This window comes from Brachycentrus maculatus, unplaced genomic scaffold, assembly GCF_059751285.1.
Source record: "Brachycentrus maculatus isolate JH-2025_06_01 unplaced genomic scaffold, ASM5975128v1 h1tg000091l, whole genome shotgun sequence".
NCBI lineage: Eukaryota > Metazoa > Arthropoda > Insecta > Trichoptera > Brachycentridae > Brachycentrus > Brachycentrus maculatus.
Window position 1 is genome coordinate 1,379,206 of NW_028280845.1, and position 24,178 is coordinate 1,403,383.

Genomic DNA, 24,178 nt, shown 5'->3' on the forward strand with positions numbered 1-24,178 from the left:
TACCTCCATTTTTCATTTATTAATTATACTCTAAAAAGTGTGGAGGAGCAGTTTCGTGTTGTCTAGGACAGAAAAGGTTTCTCCCAAGTGATCGTCAGCATCGGGAGGACCCAGCAGGACACATGAACAAGAGGCTTTAAAAATATGCGTAAGACTCCCCCGTGTTAGAAGAAAAATCCTTTTTAGATTGAAAATTGCTACCCACAAAGTTCCTTTGTCCAAATGTGATAAATGGATGTTTTTAATCGTGTGGCACTATGGGTGTTTTCATGAAGTTTTTTGAAGGTGATTTATGAGTCATTCAGAGAGATGAGTATACATTGCACAGATGGTTATTTCTCTTACCGTGAGCTGCCTGAACTTCATCTTTGTGCTGTGCGAGAAGTATCTCATTCTCCGCCTTATGCTGTCCAGTCATGAGGACACACTGCGCCTGTAACTCCTCCACTTGGCGCTTTGTCTGTTCCAATTCAGTCTCCAGACCTTGCAGATTACCATTTAATTTCTCTTTCTCTTTCTGCAATGATCACACATAAATATATATATATACCTATGCAAAATTTATTAAGGTAGGCAATAAAGATAGGTAGTAACGTAAGCAAGGTAACTAGGCCGTAGAGGTAGGTAGTAAAGTAAGCTGGTACTACTTAGTAAGGTAGGGTTTGCGTTTTTATATGTCACCCGGGTAAGTTAGGATAGGCACTGCTTTTCTGCCTATATGGAAGGCACGCCCCTGCCTATGCATACGGGGTTTTTTCTGCTAACTCTTTGCCCATACCGCATACGGACACAAAAATGGGCATATGTGGATTTGCCTGTATCTGATACGAGCACCCAGCAAAGAAATAGCTTAAACTAATTTTACCATATTATTTCATGAGCTCTGTGAGTATGGACTGTAGTGGACTCTGTCGTCCAATGTCGGTATTATTTAGTATGCTTTGAACAAAACTTAATATCATATATTTGAAATAAAAAAACACTGCCTTTTTCAATTAAGATCTTGATTGAAACACATCAGTGAAAGATTTAACTTTTTTTTTAACTACAAATTTCGAGGTGTGATATTGTTCTTACAAATGAGCAAAGTATCAAAAAAGAATGTACATTACAAGATAGGTAGATACACATATTCACTTGCTGTAAATATTACCATGTCTATGGTTATTTGAAATCATATACAAAAGTACCATTGTAAAAATCAGTAACGATTTTTTTTAAACCAAGATCACGGGACTTGTTTCAATTTATCTAAACACAGGACTATCGTAAAATGTACAACGTAAAATGTAAGAAACAGACACATTTTACCAAAAACGTTTACTGAAAACATTTTACAAAAAATAAGTACAATATGTTTCATGAGATCTTTATATAAAATACGAACAAAAAATATTGGTAAAAAATTAAGATACATGTCAAAAATTAAGATAGTTGTCACTACATTCTTTGCATGTGTTGTCTTGGTTCTCTCCACAAATTGGATGTCCATTGTAAATTTTACGAATGTCCAGTAGTCTAGGGTTAAATTCACATATTAAAAAAAATCACCATGCAACATAACATGAGTATTTTTCTGACAAATTGAATTATCAAGTTAATAATACCAAATACTTACCAATAATTCCTCTTTGAACCTCTGAAACAAAATAGTAATTTAGTAAAACGTGAATAAAATACAAAATTATTTTTTAATGAATAAAAAAAAGGTTCATCAAAAGACCAACTTTTTAAAGACAGTGTAATCAATTACAGTTCAAAAAATTATTGTCATTACTTCAAAAAAGAAGAATGAATAAACTCTTACCATATTATAGGTGTCTCAACTCAATACGAAACATATATTATTTATTTCAACAACTGATGGCGTCACATTCAGCCATACCAAATCTATTAAAAATGCTACCCGCATTTGAAAGGTACCCAAGACTATTGCATATATACAGATTTAAAAAAAATGCATTATGGATGTTCAATAATGGGCAGAATGGTGAACATTACACAGGTGTGTTAAGTGATCGTTTAAGCCGGCCAAATGCCAGGTCCCAAGCCCTGGGATGCTCAGACTTCCATCTTAATAAATGATAAAAAGAATGACAGACGGTTTGTATCAAGTTAAGACACGTATAGTACTGACATATCATCCGTAGGGCGAATAATCCAGTGTCTGATAATAATAATAATATAAATAGTAAAAATATAATTAAGAAAATATTGTAATATAATAATAATAATAAAACCCTTATCCGCACCCCAATGGTGCATAGGGCACTGCGTCATATAAACGCAGTGTTATCTTGATGGTTTACACATGAAGGAAAGGTGATCAGCCCTCCGCTTCAGGTACCAGTCCAGGGTAATATTGAATAAATATGACAGTGAAAAAATCACTTTTATTTATTTTACCCCCCTTGGGAATCGAACCCGGGACCTCCAGAACGGTAGCCGAGCGTGCTGACCATTACACACGGAGGTGGACAAAATGACGTAATATAATAAATAATAAAAATATAATAAATAATAATACTGAATAAGCTCTTACCAATTAAAAGATGAAAGTATTGAGAAATGTGTATAGGAAGTTTCCCTCAATAAAAATATATTACTCAAGACAATTATAATAGAACATTCATTCTTGAAATAAAACTCTTCATTCACACAAATATAAGAAAATTATATTTATTTATTTTTATGACTTAATTATTCTTTGACTAAAAGTGCAGTAAAAACTGAAATAAAGAAATATTCTATGTAATCAAAACAAATAGGTTTATAGTTTATGACATTATCATTATTTTAAAATAAGTTTACATTATAAAGATTATACTTTATTATTTAAGAATAGGGAAGTTTGTGTATTTACAGGGCTTACTGGTTGAAGTGATCACTTTATATATGTGTAACATTCACCATTCTACCCATGATTGGCAGTACTCATTTTTTTACCCACATATACATGTATATTATATAATTGACACGTTCTTTGAAATGTGAGTTCTTGGTAGCATCGCTAACTAAGCAAAGAATTCTTAAATATATATATATTTTTGTATATCTTTACGGTTAGTTCATTGATTGATTCGGCAGTCACTTGTGTTTAATACCACTCGGTTAATACCACTATTTCTTAAAATCGAATGTGACAATTTCAGTTCAATGCATTCCGCATCATTTTCATTATACAGCGTTTTAAAATGATGCCGAATGCATTGAAACATGTATCACAATAGATATTAAGAAACAGTGGTATTTACCAATTGAATTTTAAATAAAAAATCTAGGTTAGTGCTACAAATTAAGATTCTATAGTGATTATAAGATCATACTCACAGCGAAGTCCTCCTTATGGATGTTATCTTCCTCTGAACGGAACATAAGGTCTTCAACCTTCTGTTTTTCATCTTCTAGCTGCCGGGAGAGGGCTTCATACTCCGCCTTCAGTTTCTCTATTTCCTTAGAATACTGAAACACAAAGCAAAATCAATATCTCTTCTTCTTCTTCTTGGTATAGGCCTTGTGACTTGTTTTTAAGAGGGATTAGCCTCCTGCGATGTCGATTCCCAGCTGTTTATCCATCTCTTTGGTGGTCTGCCCGAAAGTCATGTACCTTGGGGTTGCCCATGCAGTGCAATGTGGGGGAGTCTGGATGGTTCCATTCTCCTCACATGCATACCATTGTTTCCTTCGTTGCCTTCCCCACCTAACGACACTTCGAACTCGCATATTTCTCTTAGGTTGGTATTCCTTATTCTATCTCGTAATTAATATAAAGTTTTTATTTCATAATACACATAATTACAATAAATAATTAAAATATAACTTTGATTGTTTGATGATTATTTATTAGAACAATTTGATAGTCTGTAGCATTTTGTATGCTGACGATGCTGTGCTTCTTGCCGATAGCGGAGAAGACCTGCAGGCGCTGGTGACAAGGGTGTATAATGTGTGCAGGGATTTGCTGATGAATGTGCAGCAAATTGAAATTTATGATTTTTGAAAGAAAGAAATGTAGATCTGGGTGTAAAATATTAATAAATTGGGAAATTATGGAATAGGTAGATGATTTTGTATATTTGGGAAGTATGTTTTCTAGGAATGGAAAGATTGATAAAGATATAGAAAAGAGAGTGAACGCTGGGAACAGAATGTATGGTGCTGAAATCAGTTATAGCAAATAAAACCTTAGCGGCGAAAGCAAATATGGTCCTCATTGCATTAAGTTTCCTTTAATTGTTCTTTTGCCAACTCGATGCTTCACTTCCACACACAGTTGATACTAGAACTCTATTTTGCACTATCAGTTATTGTTGAGTGAGTTTAACATTGTAAAATACCAATATATAAAAATTTCTCGAGGAAATAAATACCAAATATGGCGCTGACTGTATTCAGTTTGCTTTCATCATTCTTTTGACAACTCCATGCTTCACTTCCATACACTAGAATTGATACCAGGACTCTGTTTTGAACTATAAGTTGTTCTTAAGTGAGTTTAACATCGTTAATGCCCTTGAATCAGTTCAGTTAATTCAGTTTGCTTTCATCATACTTTTGCCACCTCCATGCTTCACTTCAATACACTAGAGTTGATACCGGGGCTCTGTTTTACAATTGTCGTTTCGATTCTGCTGTTAGGTTTTTGCTTGTTGCTACAGATTTGGTAATACTGATCATATGGGTTGTAAATCTAATGTATATATTTAATGTTTACCTGTGCATTCTCCTTCTGTGAAGCGTTCAGGGCATTTTGGGTTCGTTCCATTTGCAGCGCCATCTTTGACAACTCCCCTCTCTCCACTTCATGTTCCTTTATGAGCTTCTCTATATGTTGCTGCTTCTCTCGAAGAATCTCCTGTATTTCCACAAAAACATATATAATATCTGTATAGTTATAGCAAAATAAGTAAATAAAATAAAGTAATAATAGTTAAGGAGAGATATGTTTACGGGATTCTTCTGTTTTTGATCAACTAACACACCAGCAGCTTAAAATATTCTTAAGCCATTTTGCCTTAACTTAATTTTGCCATCATTTTCATTAGAACGGATGAGTGAGGAAAGAACGGTGAAACAAATTTATGAGGCAAATGTAATTGAAGAAAGGAGCAAAGAAAAACCGAGAAAAACATGGCACGATCAGGTATCCCAAATACTTGAAAGTGGTCAGGTTAGGAGTCGTAATAATCGGCGGGTATGTATTTTTTTAAAATTTATTTCTTAAGTTAGCTTATATTAAAACTAATATAAACTATTATATACATTTACATCATCTTTATATATTTACATTTCCTTACAGTAACTTAGACATTTATTTTTAAATTCTTTCAGACACTTTTCATTCTTCATACATTCAGGCATCTCATCATACATTTTTAAACCCTTATACATCAAGCAATTTTGCGACTCAGCTCTTTTCAATAATGGTAGTCTTATTTTATCCTTTTGTCTTGTAGCATATTCATGACAATTTTTGTTTAAGACAACTTTATCCTTAAAATATTTTGGATAATTTGTATGAGGAGATGCATGAACGTGGAAGAGGCGAAGAATGTTTGCAAAGACAGAGTGGTGTGGCGTTCTATTCTCTCTGCCTACCCCTGCGAAGAAGCGGCGTGATGGTTAGTTACTTATTTTGCCTTTATATATATTTTGTATTTAATTCAAACAAATGTTTGAAAATGATTACATTTACAGGAGGAGAAGGTCATAGACAGTCTGTTCAATGAGAAGTCCGGAGTGTAAATGAATGTTTTAAATAAATTCATATCGATTGGTTATTTTCCTATTCTTACTTTAATTTTCTTACACAGTAAACCCCCCGTAAGCGTTGAGATAGGCACCGCGTTATTGGAGGGAACTTCTTATGGAGTTAATGTTTTTAAATTGTAATTTAATTTTAAATGACTGATCGCAGTAATTCCGCTGGTTAAATGTAAAAATTAATTTAAAAACATAATAAAATGTAACTTAGTTTTAAAATCACTCTAAATATTTTATTAGGTACAACGTAATTATAATGTCTACCGGTTTCATTTTATTATAAAATGAAACCGGTAGACATTATAATTTTCAAGTTACAAGTTACATTTTATTATAAAATGGAAAATCAAAAAGTTAGTGCTTCAAATATAAAATATATCAATTAAAAATATTGACCCCATATAAAATTCCCTCCGATAACGCGATAACTATCGTAACGTTATAGGGGGTTTTACTATATTTGTTTCAACATTTATTTATATTTTTAGAGTTATTTAATAATTCTTTAATTTCCTTATTTTTCACTGATTTATTAGATTTTGATATTTTTTTTGTTGTTGCTTTAAAATTGTAACAATAAGTTTTGTAGTATATTGTATACTGCATTATATTTGTTGTACACCCACACACAGACTAGAGTCCTGTGTTGGATCTTTTCTTATGATTATATATATTTGTATATATACTGGGTTCGATTCCCAGTAGGGGGTCAAATAATTACAAGTGATTTTTTTTACTCCAATATTTATTCAATATTACCCTGGACTGATACCTGAAGCAGAGGGCTGATCACCTTTCATTAATGTTTTAACGATCAGATAACATTGTGTTTATATGATGCAGTGCCCTATGCACCATCGGACGCGGATGAGGGTTTGAATGAATGGATGAATGAATATATACAAATATATATATTTATCTATATGCATATATTATCAGGTCCTCATCAAAACTGACATTTTGTCGCCATCTTGATTTTTCTTTATCGCACTCTGCTTTACCGGCGGAAAACTTTTTGAGTAAAAAAATTACATTCCTTTATTTGTATTGTGTTAACGATAATAAAATTTAGAAATAACTAGGAGTTCAATGATTTTTGAACTCTTTTTGAGGTTGTGAACCTTATTTGCAAAGTTTTCTATGAAATATTGTACAATAAATCAATGAGACACTAAACAATGAGCCAATTCATTACCATACAAATTAATGGAATAAAGTACTAATTACTTTTGTTTTACAATCAGAATAAAAGGGTATTTTCATTATTTGAAAATACCGTTTAAATGTATTGGGTATTTAAAGAGTATTTTTACGTCTATAATGATCGAACTACGTATGATTATATATTAATTATGATTTCATTTATGATTTAAAAAAAAAAGATCTATTAGCGGCCCCTCTGCCTTTGTGCGTTCCGCGAGTTATTTTTACATTTAGTAAAATAATCTGTTGGGATCTTTACATAATCTAAATAAATAATAAATAATCTAAATAATAGGGTCTCTGCTCAATAAAAGCTTACTTGAACCAACCATTGATGGCTCCCATGGACTCAAACATAAAGCGTTTTGAGATTTATGATATACGTTTGTACGAATTCCATGAAATTTGAGTAGTATGGTTGTAAATCATGGGTAGAATGATGAATGTTACACGTATTACAGGGTTTACAGGATAAGGTATTTACAGGGCTTACGCCCCGTCATAGCCTGGTTTAAGTGGCCATCACTTTATACATGTATAACATTCACCATTATACCCATGATTGACAACCACACAACTGAAATTTCGGAAGTTGGATATATACTTTAACCGACACCTTCTTTCACATGTGAGTTCTCGGCACCATCTATGGCTGACCTGAGTAAGTTTTTTTTTTATTTAGCAGAGACCTTCTTAAAATGAATTCCGAATTATTATTCCGAATTATTCCGAATTATTAATTATTATTCCGAATTATTTCAGGCATCTCCTAGTATGTTAAATAATTCGGAAAGAATCTTGCATACATAAGTTACTAACTAACTAACCTTGACACTGCTCCCATAGGGGCAGAAAGAGAGAATAGAACGCCACACCAATCTGTATTTGCAAACAATCTTCTTCCCTTCCACATTCATGCATCTCCTCATACATACCCACCGATTATTCTGACTCCTGACCTGACGACTTTCAGTTTTTGAAATACTTGATCATGACAAGTTTTCCTCGGTCTTCTTCCGCTTCTATTACCAACCACATAGGATATATAAACACATCCATATTCTCCTTCATCTATGGTGAGATCTCAATATGAATAATTCCCAAGCGGACAAACCCTGATTTGTGAACAACGATTTGGGACGATTTGACAATCTTTTTTTTTTTTTTTAATTTTAACGTACAAGTGACTCTGAAATCTAGCTGCGGCTTATGCAACACCGCTTATCATGGCCCTACTAACGCTTCAACTTTTTAAGTTTTACAGCTTATGCCTACTTGTGAGTGGATTTACTCTTTATGTTTAAAGTTACTATGACTTCATGTAATTTATGAGTGAAAATTCTAGGCAAAAACACTCGCTGATTCAAAATATTCTGTTAAAATTTTGTTTAAGTACAACGTTATTCGATGAATGATTCTTTCTTCATCAAAATAACCGTTAGGCAGCTTGTGCACTACACGGAATTTAACCATCTGGCAGTCTGGTTTTGAAAAATAAAAGCGACTATGACAGTTTAGCGTGATCGAATTTACGCATAGCGTGATCACGCACCGATCGAGCACACCGATCCAAAGAAAGAAAGACAAAAGCACAAGCCTATCATCCGTTTTATATGCTAACTGAAGTGCCGGTCAGTAAAATTCCGTTTAGTGCACAAACACCCTTACTAAGATCGAACTAATACGATATTATATTATTATTATTGTAAGACAAGGTACTAAATAAAATCTTATTTTAAATCTTCATGGTTTGATGTGGATCTCATTCTATTATTATGATGCTGCGCCATCTGTGATGAATCGATTTCACCATTGATAATTATCAACGCTTGGCATTACAAATGCATGTAATTCATTAAAACAGTCAGTAACATACTTTTAGTGGCATATTGGATTCGGTGATCACGTTACTAATTTACGGCCCGGGGTGCGATTATATTGTCGCTAGAAACAAGTTATTATAACACTTTGTGGGCTGGTCACCTTTCCTTAATGTGTTAACGATTAAGAAAACACTGTGTTTATATTATGCAGTGCCCTGTACCACTGGGGTGCGGATAAGGGTTTGAAGAAGAAGAAGCAAGTGCTCGCATTTGATTTTTTCCGCACTGGGTTTTTTTTCAGGTATACGACGTACTAATCATGGTGCTATCTTCTTTACACGAGTACCGGATGGGCATCTATATCTTTTTTCATACAATTTATTATGTTACTTTAATTTCTTGACATCTCAACATAGATGAAGAAGTGATAGATAGTGATTCAAGAACAAGGTTTCTAAATTGATTCATTTATATAGAACTCACAAGAATTTGAGTAGTGTGGTTGTCAATAATGGGTAGAATTGGTGAATGTTACACGTGTTTAAAGTGATCACTTAAACCAGCCTATGATGGTCGTCAGCCCCGTAAAGGCCCAGACCTCCATATTCTTCTTCATCTTTGATGAGATGTCAAAAAATAATAGATGAAGAAGAATATGTATATAACATACACCAATTCTGCCCATGATTGACAACCGCACTACTCAAATTTAAGAACTCATAAATATATTGATCAAATTCATGACATAGTACTTGTGGGTTCACAACTGCCATCTACGTTAGAATAGGGAAAGATTTGAGTAGTGTGGTTGAAAATATAGAGTGGTCCAAAATTTGCGTAGCGTGGTTGTCAATCATGGGTAGAATTGGTAAATATTAAATGTGTCTAAAGTGATCACTTAACCAAACCTGTAACGGTTGTAAGCCATGTAAATGCCTAGACTTCCATATTCTTCTTCATCTATGTTGAGATGTCAAAATGTAAAAAATAACTCCTAAGCGGAGATAATCAAGATCTGTGAACAAGTATTTGGACACACTAAAATTTTGGAAAAATACATATGGTTTATCCCTCTAACGGAAGAATTGAGACTAATGTCCACCTTTACTGTGAACAAAAATTGATCAAATTTGGTGTCGGGTTGTGGTCCCGTGGTTAGTGTCGCGGACTCTTAAGTCAGAGTTCCTCTACCGCAATTTGATACCTATTTCTAATAATGAGCCGACTAGGCTCACAGAAATGGTATAAAATTGAAAATTTAAAAAAAAGATATATACATACATATACTGTGTACATTCATAATTTTTTTTTTAAAAACATAATTAACATTTTTTTTACAGAGACCCACGAAGCCATCTTGTGTATCTTGTCGGTGGAGTTCTTTTTACATACATTTTTTATTCTTTTTATCTATTTTAACCTAATGTACACAACAAAAAAAGAAAAAAAAAGTATTTTACAATTTTCATAGAATTAACTCTTGATCATTTACCCATTCCTATACTTTGCCTTTGTTCCATATTTTATTTTGACCACTGGCCTCCGTCGGCAACAAATTAAAAATGTTTGGCACGATATATTGAAGTGTCCTACTCCTAATGTTGGTGCATGTGTTTGATACTGCTAATCTCGAAAACTATTATACATCACCAATTGACTCCATATTTTGGATGTATGTTTGTTGTCTTAGCTGTAAACGAGTTACAAAGTCTGCCGGATCAGCTAGTGTCTTATAAAAAACATGTCATATAAAAAATTGGTGTGTTAGTTCATCAACAGAAGAAGGATGAGGAAGGGATAATAAGAACATTTGAAAAAGCACTTAATTTTTTATTTACAAAATATAAATTAATAATAAAACTATATTAATATAAAATGAAGAAAAAAAATCGAATAATGAAGGAATGATTCTCAACGGAATTTCATACATAATATGTGGTATTTTAATAACACTTATATAATATATATTTCACTTTTAATTTATACAAAAATACTCTTATTTTGTTTAAAAATAAAATACTAAAAATAAAATACTATCTTTGCTTTTGTAACGCATCAAAATAACAAAATTGCCACTTAGAATATCAGCGATAAAGTCCATTTTGACAAATTTCACAAGAAAGCTAAAATTACTTTAAAAAATGATTTCCTTAATGTCACACAATTAAAATTTGATATCTTCAAATGTACAAAGGCTTAAAAACATTAAACAAGGCTTAAAAAGTCAAAACCCTAATTTAATGACTTCCCGAATTAAATCACTCACAACCCTTTATTGAAAACCCTCGATTGTAACATATCAAAGCCACAGAAAAGTTATATTTTTACAATAAAATGATTGCGTTCTGATGACATTTACAGTATTCAATCTCAAAAATTGAGACTAAGTAAAAAGTGAATTTTTATCATGTGTTACAGAGAACATTTCGTTTTATCGATTTAACTTTTTTACTAAGTGTTTTTATACAAATTGAGTATCTAATATCAGGATGATATTACATACTCAAAGTCCGCCTCCGTAGTGTAATGGTCAGCACGCTCGGCTACCGTTCTGGAGGTCCCGGGTTCGATTCCCAAGGGGGGTAAAATAAATATAAGTGATTTTTTCACTGTAATATTTATTCAATATTAACATGGACTGGTACCTGAAGCGGAGGGCTGATCACCTTTCCTTCATGTGTAAACGATCAAGATAACACTGCGTTTATATGACACAGTGCCCTATGCACCATTGGGGTGCGGATAAGGGTTTTAAAAAAAATAAAATAAATATCAGGATGAAATGCGCCTTTGATATCAAATTCAACATGGGTTTTTGGGATTAAGAAAATAATTTATTAATGATACACTGAATTCACATTAACACGACAGATACTTTCCACCTTACCTACATACCGTGTAAAAAAAGTATGCTAAAATATGATGGATAGGTTTCCTCGAATTAAAAATAATTCAGGATATCAACGAAATAAAATTAATGATTGCTTATTGTAACTCAATTTTATTTTAGAAAATTCTTTAAAAAATTCATTCATTCACCCCAATGGTGCATAGGGCACTGCATCATATAAACGCAGTGTTATCTTGATCGTTGTTAACACGTGAAGGAAAGGTGATCAGCCCTCCGCTTCCGGTACCAGTCCAAGGTAATATTGAATATATGTAAGAGTGAAAAAATCACTTATATTTATTTGACCCCCCCTGGGAATCGAACCCGAGACCTCCAGTACGGGCGAAAAATCAAAGACAGAAAAAACTACACAATTGTGTAGTGATCGTCCTGACGAAAAGATGAGTAGGTACGTCTCGAAATCAATCGGTACACTAAAATCTTGATAAGTGGTTTTATAACATTACTAAAAAAAAGTCCAACCACAAAGTAAATGCTAAAAATATTTAAAATTTAAATAATATCACTAAAAGAAAAGGCAAATTACTTTTAAGCATTGTTAAATGAATGTTTGATTTTTCTCTTTTTTTAGAACAAAATTTTTTGGAAAGAAATCGTGTAAAAATGGAATTGAGCATATATTTTAATCATCTCTTGTCAAATTTGTCTAACCTCTAGATTACGGGAAATTCAAAAAATTTACGACGTATATCCAATCTGGGAGCACCGAGGGTTGCCTCGTGCCATGTGTTGGCATGTAAAGAATATAGTGACAACTAAGATACGTATCTTAGTTTTTATACTGATATTTTATGTTCGTTTTTTATATAAATTTCTCAAAAAACTTGTACGTTGTGAAATGTGAGTTTTTCTTATCGTCGTACATTTAACAAAAGTCCCGTATTGTGGTACATTGAAACAAGTCGCGTGATCTAGTGTTAAATGCCTTTTTAAAGTTGAATTTTTCAATCAAAATCAAACGACAGTATTCGAGTTACAAGTTTGAATCTTCAGAACTATTCTAAGAGGCACCTGGAAATAAAGTTTTTATTATTCTTTCACATTCAACAATACATACAATTTTATTTACCTGGAGAGTATTTTTAGCCGACATCGGAGTTGACGTAACTCGCGGTCCCGACAGCCTCTGTTTTAGTGAAAAATACTTAGTATATTCGAGGAATTAATATTAATTAACAAATCATCAGTTATAGATACAGAAATACCTTGAGTTGCAACGTTCATTTATATTTTATTTTTATGTGTTTTTAAAAATAATAAAATACACTTTAGTAGATTCTGAAAATCAGTGTTTGATTTTAACATTTAATATATAAATTAAAATGGAGTCTGAGGTAGTATTTTGAAAGAGTCAATGTATAAATTATGATTATTTTTATATCAACACAAGCTTAAATGTAAAATAAATGTAATTTTTCGCTTGTAGCTATAATGCATTTAGAGATGTTATTTTTTTTCTGCAACGAATGCACTAATTGAGATTTTGACAAATTTTCTTACTTGAGTCGTTCAAATTTTGACTGTTATTCGAGTGAAAATTGAACCAAAACAAATTAATAAAAGCAAAAATTATGATGATTTCAATTTAATACAAACTCAATGAATATTACTCACTTACTTATATGATAATAATAAAAAACAATTGGAAAATATTTTAAATTTGAATTGTACTTGATAAATACCACTATTTCTTCAAATCAACAATTGTTTTAAGAAATAGTGGTATTTACCATGGAAAACAAAAATTTAAATGTTTTTCAATAGTTTTTTATTTCTTTATTTATGTGTAATATTCATTGATTGGCATGTAATTTAAATAATACATATTTTTGCTTTTATATAATTGTTCAACGTGAAACGTATTTCGATCCATTCAGCATCATAAGTGTTTGATAATGATCTTGAATGCACCGAAACACGTGCCACGATATACATATTTTGAGAAATAGTGATATTTACCAAGTAAAATTAAAATTGGATAAATATGTTACAACCACGAAGTGACTGCTGAATCAATGAATGAGAAAATAATACAATTACATTCAACTTCAAGGTATTGCTATAAATATACAGTATCTACTCAATGAATTAGGGCCATGCAGAATTTCACGCAATTTCTCAATTTAAACAGGAATAACTCAGAGAAAACCTTGAATAAAACAACATTGAATTTAATTTACATATGAACACTTTATTACGCTTAAATAATGCATATATTTTCATATAAATATAGTTAGTATTTAGTATTTCCACCTTTGGCAGAAATAACTGCCTCAATTCTTTTTGGCATACTTAAAATGCACTGTTTTATCATGTTTTTTATTTCTTCGTCTTCTGACCAAATTTTTTGAATTTTTTTTTTTAGACAGTCTACTGTCGGATTTGGAAATGAGTATACCTTATTTTTTAACATGCTCCATAAGTTTTCTATAGGATTAAGGTCCGGAGAATTTCCAGGCCAGGGGAGCAAAGGCAGATTTTTGTTAGACAAAATTTTTATTATTGATTTAGCCCGGTGGCAAGGTGCCCCATCCTGCATGAAGGTGTATGGACCTTCTGTTGGGTCGAGTGTATGGTAGAAGGGCAATAAAATTCGTTCGAGGACCTGCTTATAGGAATTTTGGTTCATTGTTCCTTCCACGAAAAACAACGGCCCAGGTAAATTGTTAATAATACATGACCATATCATTGTTGCAGGGGGGTGTTTGATAACTTTTACCACACAGGCCTCATTGTAACGTTCCATTGGTGTTCTCCTGACGAATTGACGGCTCTCTGTCACGGCTTCTAACCGGCACTCATCACTAAAGATGACCGGAAAAATAATGAAAATTTAACTTTAATTCAAATATATAAGTTTATTTACTAAAATGATATGTTGAAAATTGAATTTAAATAAATACCTTTTTCCAATCATCTACCGAGTAATTTCAATGTAGCCTGGCCCATTTTAATCGATCCGCTTTCATTCGTGGTGTCAATTTTGGTACTTTTACAGGGCGCCTGCATTTCAGATTTACTTCGTAAAGACGTCGCCTCAGTGTTGATACCGATATATTTATACCCTCTTCTTCCAATTTTATTTTTAATGTTTTTGCTGATGCACTACGGTTTTCTAAGGCACTTTGAACGATTTTTCGATCAGTCCTCGGTGTTGTTTTTCTAATCCTACGACAGTTCTTTCGCCGATTGCTGGTGGCGGGTGACTGATTTATTATTGATTTTGATATTCTGTCCACTGTTTGACGAGAAACGTTTTCTTTTTTTGAAATTTCTCTATTAGATAATATTCCTAATTTCAGTAGCACTATAACACTAGACTTTTTTTCCTCAGAAATGTCTTTACTTTTTCCCATTTTGTCCTTTTCAAAAAAAACACTTGTGTTTACAAAAAAAATTTATACTTCATGAACTAAAATTAAAAATTAAGTTTTTTTCACAAGACACGATAACTATATAACCTCTCTGAACAAAACAACAACCAGAACTCAAGAAACTTCACTAATAAATGAGATAGGACTATTTTTTTAACTTTCAACTATCTGTCTACCTGTGCTAATTAGGGACCTTTTTCAGAAAAAGGGTTTGAAATTTTGTAAAGGCTTAAATAATCCAGGTATATTTTACATATTATTGAAGGTAATATACATGATATTAGATGTCAATAGAAAACTTAAAGTATTTATGTAAAATAAATATAATAATCCAAAAGATTTCAGAGTATTCAAAAAAATAATGGGTGGCCCTAATTCATTGAGTAGATACTGTAGAACAAACAAATATTGGAATGTTTTATTACAATTTGTACACAACTTTTACACATTTTCAGAATTATTTTATTTATTTTATGTGAAAATATCATTATAAAATTCTACCCCACAAGAAAACATTTTTAAATGTAAATATTTAAAAAAAATAATAAATTGGAATGTATATAAATGATACATTAAGGCACATTCAATATCAAATCCAATAAAAAAAAAAATTCAATATTATTTTGGTATTGGTCTTTTTCTACCACACATTACTGATGTAAATCCCACAACTATGGGTTAAAATAAATGATTTTAATATTTTTGTTAAATATGAACATGTTAATAAATAATGTATATTAAAATGAAATAATACTCTGTCCAAAAATTTCAGAAGTAACTAATGTAAGTTAGGGGATATCCTATTCTGGGAAGATGAAGGGTACCTTCGGGCTTATTCAAGATTTTTGAAGCATTAGTCGCTGACAATCGGACCGAGTGTGACCATTATTTAGTTTGCCATAGTTTTTTGCAAAATGAAAAGGTGGCAATTTTCAAAGCCTTGTCATCATGGAGGCGCTGTACAAATCTTCACTTTAAAATGAAAGTATCGAACCATGACTCTCACCAAAATCCATAAATTGCCAATAAATGACCATGTCATTTTAACTTGATCATCTGGAGTTACTCGCACGTACTCCGTTTTCTTAGCCGGATCTAACAAGGGGATTAAAATCCCCAATATATGAATTTAAATTCGATAACTTTAGTATTATAAGAGATACTAAGTCCACATTTTTTGTAATCTTAAATATAAAATCAAGGAAAAAAACTTTAATTTATTTTTATAATTAAAAATTGGTAAATGTTTCAAAATATTGTTTTTGATAAAAAAAGTGCAATAGGTCGGTACCACGAGATTTGCATACTTATATATCGGCAGGTATTTTTTTTATCTACTAGCGATATATTATTTCTATCACTGTTATAAATGTGGTACTACCATAATGAAAGAGCGAGACAACTAGACTAGTCAGCTTTCGTTTGATCCGTTTTTCGGTCTTTCGCTTATCAGATGGCCGCATTCAGTCAACGCCTGACAGCGCGTTGGAACGGACGTGGCACCTATGTCTCAGATGGCAGCGAGTTAGTACTTGCTGAGAACTGCGTACTACGATTTCCATACAAATATGTACTGGGGTCGATTGGTCTCAATCTGATTGTGCCACTCCAAAATTCATACGTTCATGACATTTCTCTTAAAATTAACGTCTAACTAGCAGTGTGTACATATGTACATCTCCTTATTCACAGTGTATACATACGTCTCGCTAATTGCTGGCGAATTGATTTCAGTGTATGTCAAAAATTCACGCATGTGCACGATGGTACCCCCACGTCTCATCTTATGAATAGTATCTTCCATGCTACATTAATTTTTCGTAAAAAAAGTCCATACCTTTTGAACAGAGTGTATAATGTTAACATAATTCTGTGTCAATAAAATTCTAGATAAAAACAAAAATATCAAATATTCGAAAAGATGTCGCTAATTTAATTTCACAAATTAATAAAAGGTAACAAATTTGTTATATTATACAAAAAAAATATCGTTAATGATGTTACGATTTATTAGACGTAAAAAACGTTTTCCGACATGTTGTTATTGTACAAATTATATTGTGTCATGTTTTTTTTTAGATTTTTTTTTATTTATTTTTATGTTGGTTAATTCAGTCTTTCCACCCCGCCTGGGTGTCGCCCGATTTGCTGGAGGTTCTTCGCCAAATACTACAAAAGCTTCTCTCTTACACTAAAGATATTAAAAAATTATTCAAAGCAATGGGAAACATGCAAAAATGTACAAATGCATTCAACAAGAGAAACATCTTGGCTTTCGAAGGCTAAAATAATTGGATACATGCAGTTTTTTCTTTTACTCATTACTGTTATCTGAAAAAAATTGCAAAAAACAAATGCAACTCAAAGTTTTTTTCCAAAAAAAAAGATAAAATGGATACAAGATAAGAGCTGGTAATAAATGGAAATTGAAGTGTTATTCTTTCCTTCACGTGTTAACAATCAAGATAACACTGCGTTTATATTATGCAGTGCCCTATGCACCATTGGGGTGCGGGTAAGGGTTTGATTTGATTTGAAGTGTTATCCAAAAAAAATGCATGTTGTAAAAAACAAATGCAACTCGAGATTTTTTTCAAATTGAGATAAAATGGACACGAGATACATGTTGGTAATTAACAAATAAGTCAAATTGAATGAAGTCAAATTATTGAAATATTAAAAAATATATATATCTATGAAACCTGAGAGTACATATGTATGTTGATATCTTATACTATTACGCACATGCAAATTGTAGAACACTGTATCCTTTTGATAACACATCTGAGTATATATTTTTCAGCGCCATAGCACCTGATCTAACAGGCGTAATAAAATCTGCCGATTGCCATTATCCGTTTCTGAAAAATGTTTTTATTCCGCACCACCACACTGTCACCGAACAAGCTGTTAAAATACATTAATAAAAAATGCTCCTCTAATTGGCCAAAGTAAAATATTTACGATGAAGAGAATGCGAGAATGTTAGTGTATTAAGTAGTCGTACGATAGAGGGTAGTCGATGAGTGATTAAGAACAAAATGTAGCCGAAGATGTAAGAGAAGAATCAAGACACTAATTTACATTTTCAAGAACTCACCACAGAAAAGTAAACAGTGCAAAAGGAAAATTATAAATGCAAAATATGCAGCTCAGTTTGAGACTGTCAACTAAAGTACTTAATTAATAAAATTAACTGAAAGTGATCAATTGATGCATACATAACAGATTTTCAATAATAATATTACAAAGTTTACAGTGCAAATAAAGATTTATAAAGAGTGATAAGATCTCTTGGGTGGAATTGTAAAATCGAATTGGGAAATTATAAATAAATGCAAATATTCAATGCTTCAGACCTATTCACAATATAATTGTAGGTATGAACAATAAATGAGAACTGTGATATAACAAAATACACAAATTGAAAACAGTCAATTATAATTCCACACAATGATACAAAGCAAAGTGCTAAAGGTGGTGCACAAGCTGAGGTAAAATTTTTAACACAAGTCAAATTTGCATGTCTGAATAATAAAAACTGTAAGCCTGTTAGGAAAAATTCATTGGATTTTCACATACGCAGGTTTGTGCAAGAATGAAAATAATTCCTGGATTGTCTTTTGATAATTCAAGAAACTGATAAATCATCATAGGGAAACATATAATATATACACATTCTTCTAAATACTATATCTGATTGAATATGTTTTCAAAAAGTCCACATCTTATTCTAAAAATCACAATAAACTAACTGATTCTTATTCTCCATTTATATGTGATTACACTAATGTAGACCTGCATATCAGAAAATACATAGAACTATCCCAAAGATCTAAATAAAATTTACAAAAGTTGCTCAAAATATGCACCCACACCATGCAGTTGTCTCTTTATAAGGTACATTGCAAAAACATATACTCCACGGTCTAATTTGTGGAATTGATGAGGCACAATACATGCAAACAACTTTTTGGCTTTTGTCAACATTCACCTCAAAGAACCACCAAGATATGACCATTCGCCCTGTAGCAAAAGTAGAGATATGAAAGAATCACCAGTAAATGTACAAACAATCATGATAATACACGAGTTTGGGGGTCCAAAGCCACTTTGATCAGAGCTAATGGCCATTGATGATTTGGAGTGCGGTAGAAGTATACTTAAAACTATTTAATGTTAAGATGAGAGTGGAAGAGCTTCGGATTTTATTCGCGATTGCTTTGTATTGCGTATTTGTTTGGCAGGCAACATCACAGAGTCTCACAAAAAATGAAGTAAATCACTAATCAAGTAAAAAAGGACTTGTCTTGGAATTTGTCTAATTGGATATTAATTTAGGGAGGATAATAGGGGGTAATCGTAGGGAAATAAACAACAACTCAATTTTGAGAGTGGTGAAGTGAAATGTTACAGATGTGGCGCGTATGTCTGAGGATAGATGGACGAAAAAGGCACATGACTGGAGGCCTAGAATAGGACGCAGAAACATGGAATGACATTAAGAAAGTGGCGAGCGTGTACTAGAAGACAGTCGCGTCCAACAGACAACTATGGAAGTCCAAGTGGGAGGCCTTTGTTCAATACTAGACACGAGAAGATGGTTGAAGTAAGTAAATAAGTGAGAAGTGAAATCAGTACGAGGGAACGGTAAGGAGAGTCAATGAGAATATGGAATGTATCCCCTAAGGCGATCTAAGCAAACATTCGCATTCCGCGCTTGCTTTAAGGTGGAGACTGACCTGAGCATTTTGTCGTTAAATTATTCAGGCAGTCAGTACAGCGAGCCGAGCTCTCCATCCATAGTTTCGGATCCTCGCTGATGCTCGCCGCGAGCGATGTTACGACGAAATTCTCCGGTCAGTCTCCACCTTTATAGATCAGCGCACCGTATCGGGGAGCTTCGGGAGCGAGCAACCGACGAATATCGTTCAAAGACCCGTCCACTCTCGGTGGCGGAAGAGGGAAGCGATTCAGTACATGGTCGTGACGAAGATGGAGTTTCCGAACATTTCGGGCGACACGCAGGCGGCGTGGTAGTGGCGCGGCGGGGGGAGGCACCAGGGGCTGGGCCAGGAGTGCGCCTAGCCTACCTGAGCTCCGGCCGCCAGCGCCGTGACGCCGAGCCGCGGGCGCGCGTGCAGCACGGAGGAGGCCGCCGAGGTCATGGACTCGGGAGGCGAGTGGAGCCGCGAGCCGTGCACGGCGCAGGAGCCCGGCCGCCGGCTGGACGGGGAGCGGGACACCTTGGACAGCGGCGCGAACAGCCCGAAGCGGGGGCCGCACTCGAAGTACCTGCAAACAGCACTCAAGACGTGTACTAGGAAGAACGATAGCTAACACCCTCGTAAAGTAAACTGGACCATAAACAAAGAAGATTATTCATTGTGGTAACACATGATTAGATTATAAACATAACACTGGTTGTTTTGAATATTGAAAGCAGTAACTTTGTGGATCATATTGATATATTATTTTGAGAACTAAAACGACTTGGTTTTTTTAATCCACTCAAATGTGAGTGGATCAAAAAACAATGTCTTTTAATTTCTCAAAATAATATAACACTGGTTTTTTACCACATGAGTATTATATTTTGGTACGACTCAACATTTTGAGTGTGTCCAAATACTTGTTCACAAATCTGAATTTCCTCCACTTTTACATTTTGACATCTCAACAAAGATGATCAAGAATATGGAAGTCAGGGTATTTACAGGCCTTATGACCTGTCGTAAGACACTAACCACGGGACCACAACCCATTTTCAACACAAAAAGTAAAAGAGAACTGAAGTGTATCAAATTTGCCAAATTCAACGCTACACAAGTGTTCAATTTGGTAAACTGTTCGTTTATTTACCATAAAATGAATGAAAGTACATATGTTTGTAAAGGAAAATACAATAGTAAAAAATTACACAAGTGTTGAATTCGCAAAAATCTTAATTTATCTAAAATGAATGAATGAATACCACACTAGTACGTCGAAATGAGAAGATTTGCCTTCCAAACAAGCCAAAAAAAATTAATAACAAAACATTAAAAAAAATGCGTGAGAACCTAGAAAACCTTTCTTGTTTATGGTCAAGATATACTAGTTTGAATAACTGCAAAAAAGTAAGTAAACAAACTAATTATCAGATTGATTGAATTTAAGAGATTAATGATACTTATGGATAAATCCCGGACCTTTTCCCTTCCACCGAACCATCATTCTTTCCGATCGGGTCGTCGAGTTCAACGCCACACCACTGGCCCTGGGCGAAGTCCGTGGGGCCCATGAAGCGGAGGGTTCCCGCCTTGCTACCCTGGCTGGAGGAGACGATGACGCGCTCTCCTAGGCGGAGCTCAGCGGCAACGGTGGACGTACCTGTGCCAGATAAACATGTGAGAAATGAAAGATTCCAGTTCAAATATATCGGTAATTCATTCGGCAGTCATGTATCCTGTATCCCGATTTTACTGAGAATGTACATTTAATAGCTTTCAATGTCCGTGTCACTGCCAATCTAAACAAATACAAGTTTGTAAAAATACCACCATGTTTCTAGAAGTGCTCCAGTGTTGACAGTGAAAGAGATAAGCAGTTAGTCAGTTCATTATTTATTCTTCATTTTTAAATTAAACACCTGTAATAAACCACATAACCCACTTAATTACTCGTACGAAGAAAATACATAACTGCTTATTATTTATTAAATATATAAGATAGTAAAACTTAGTTATTATTAAAGTGATTTATTGATTTTATCATATATAAAAGAAATAACATGAACTAAATATCAATTGTCCGCCTCCGTAGTGTAATGGTCAGCACGCTCGGCTACCGTTCTGGAGGACCCGGATTCGATTCCCAGGGGGGGTGAGAATAAATATGAGTGATTTTTTCACTGTAATATTTATTCAATATTACCCTGGACTGGTACTTGAAGCGGAGGGCTGATCACCTTTCCTTCATGTGTAAACGATCAAGATAACACTGCGTTTATATGACGCAGTGCCCTACGCACCATTAGGGTGCGGATAAGGGTTTTATTATTATTATTAAATATCAAATGCAAAGCAGAAAATGCTTAATTTTTAATGCAAAATTGCTTTGACCCCATACGACTAATTAAGGGTTAATGAATTTTATTTCTTAAACACGATTAATGTGTAAGTCAGTTCAGTTAGGCAGCTAGATCCGATTCTTATAGGATGTTGGCCAATACACAGACGCATCCTTATTGTGGCTTCTGGAACCGATATGGTCAGCAACGCAAATGTGCTCCAAAGAGCAAGAGTAGGGAGACAGTGCTGACTTATATCAAAGTCCGGAAGGTATCCTGTCTGGGACAAATGATAAGAGAAGAGAAGTTCGAGCTATTGCACTGAATCATAAAAGCCTAAATAGAGGGTCGACGAGGCGTGGGTAGGATCACATCTGGGATTCAGAATATACGAGATTGGAAGGGGATCAGGACCGTTGAGGCGCTGTACAGAGCTGCCCAAGACAAGGACAATTATTCTCAAGTGATAGTCGACGTCAGGGGGACCTGACATGAAGCGCACAGAAAAATAATGTTTATTTATTTCATTCAACACGATGCAGATATCTGCTCATTGTGCCATTTTATTGCCAGGCGCAATTCTTTGAAGTTATTTCTGAGCGTCCATACTGGTTGTACTTTTCTCCAAGAGATCAGCTCAGCACAGAAAATGAAGTATGTATACTCACTGGCAGTGACAGGGATATTGCAAGCTTTTCAATGTAAATTCACAGTAAAATCGGGATACAATTTTGTTAAGTTTCACATTTTCAATAAATTTCGCAACTTAGTTTTTAAAAAAATGCTTTGCAAGAGAAAGTCTGTCAGGAAGCCTAGATGGACTGTCCAAACTTAAAACACAGTAAGGGACATTTTTTTTGTAGTACGTTTTTTTGCATTTTTGGACTATGTAGAATCTACTTAGTCCAAAAATGCAAAAAAAAAAGTACTACAAAAAAATGTCCCTTACTGTGTTATGAGTTTGGACAGCCGAGATGCTTCTGTATCAGATCTGGGAATGTGGTGGGACAGCTTTCAATATATACTCACTGACTCTACTGCTGAAGCTCCTCGTGCTGCCGTTGGGGGACACGGACCGCCTGGCCCTGGCCGCAGTGGCGCGCGGCACCGGGGAGGCCGGGGTCCTGGGGCCCGGGGAGGCCGGGGTGCGCGGCGCGGGGCTGGCGGAGGCGCGCAGGGAGGACGGCGGCCGGCTGCCCCCGTTGGAGAAGCCCCCCAGCTCGCTGGCCGGGGACGCGGGCGACGGCAGGTCGAGTGGTTCGTGCGTCAGCCGCGTGAGGCGCGAGAACACGCCGCGCCGGGACTCGCACTGGAAGTAGCGGACTCCAGCCACGGAACCGTCGTTCTTCCCTGAAATAAACGAACGACAATGCTGAAACAAAAGTTTGGGACACACTCGGAAATATTGTGAATTGCGTTTTTTTAACGTAACTATTTTTGTTAATGTAATGTAATGTTTATTATTGTTAATGTAACTATTGTTTATTATATAATTTTTTTATATGTAAAGCTGTACAATTCCCGAACAAATAAAATAAAATAAAGTATTTGTATACTAGTCGTAAGGATATAGAAAAGAGAGTGAATGGTGCACTGCGATAAATTATACCAAATAAAAGCCTAACAGCGAAAGCTTAACTAGCTAAGCTTGAAAAACTAAAAAAAATCTGTGAGGAGATGCATGAATGTGGAAAAGGCGAAGAATGTTCGCAAAGACAGAGTGGTGTGGCATTCTATTATCTCTGCCTACCCCTGCGAGAAGCGGCGTGATGGTAGTGAGTTACGTAATTGGTCTAAATCTTCTTCTAACATTCATCGTATGGTATATTCGCGCAGTATTTAGCCGAACACTTGTGCAAACTAGACGAGTATCAACTTTAGCTATGCTAATTACTCTAAAACAGGAGTGGGGAACCTTTTCATTTCGAAAGGCCGCATTCATTTATCTGATTCAACGAATGCTGCTTTCGTAAAAAAATATCAAGTCGATCCACCGACTGCCTTTCCAGTTTTGCAGACACAAATATACAGAAGGAATTTTTGTATTCAAAGA

The 24,178-nt window shown here is 34.3% G+C and overlaps 1 protein-coding gene across 14 annotated transcripts in view; it reads right to left on the reverse strand.

Annotated features, from left to right (window-relative positions):
* The window catches only part of CLIP-190 (Cytoplasmic linker protein 190), a 136,677-nt gene that overhangs the window by 9,057 nt on the left and 103,442 nt on the right, over positions 1 to 24,178 (reverse strand). For all 14 annotated transcript variants that reach the window (XM_088258176.1, XM_088258173.1, XM_088258175.1 and 11 more), the window contains 8 exons: positions 23,155 to 23,475; positions 21,266 to 21,446; positions 20,168 to 20,369; positions 12,770 to 12,826; positions 4,715 to 4,855; positions 3,331 to 3,462; positions 1,619 to 1,639; positions 346 to 517 (listed from right to left, as the gene is read on the reverse strand). In XM_088258176.1, the coding sequence (XP_088114302.1) occupies positions 346 to 517; positions 1,619 to 1,639; positions 3,331 to 3,462; positions 4,715 to 4,855; positions 12,770 to 12,826; positions 20,168 to 20,369; positions 21,266 to 21,446; positions 23,155 to 23,475 (1,227 nt within the window). The remainder of the gene's footprint in view (positions 1 to 345; positions 518 to 1,618; positions 1,640 to 3,330; positions 3,463 to 4,714; positions 4,856 to 12,769; positions 12,827 to 20,167; positions 20,370 to 21,265; positions 21,447 to 23,154; positions 23,476 to 24,178) is intronic.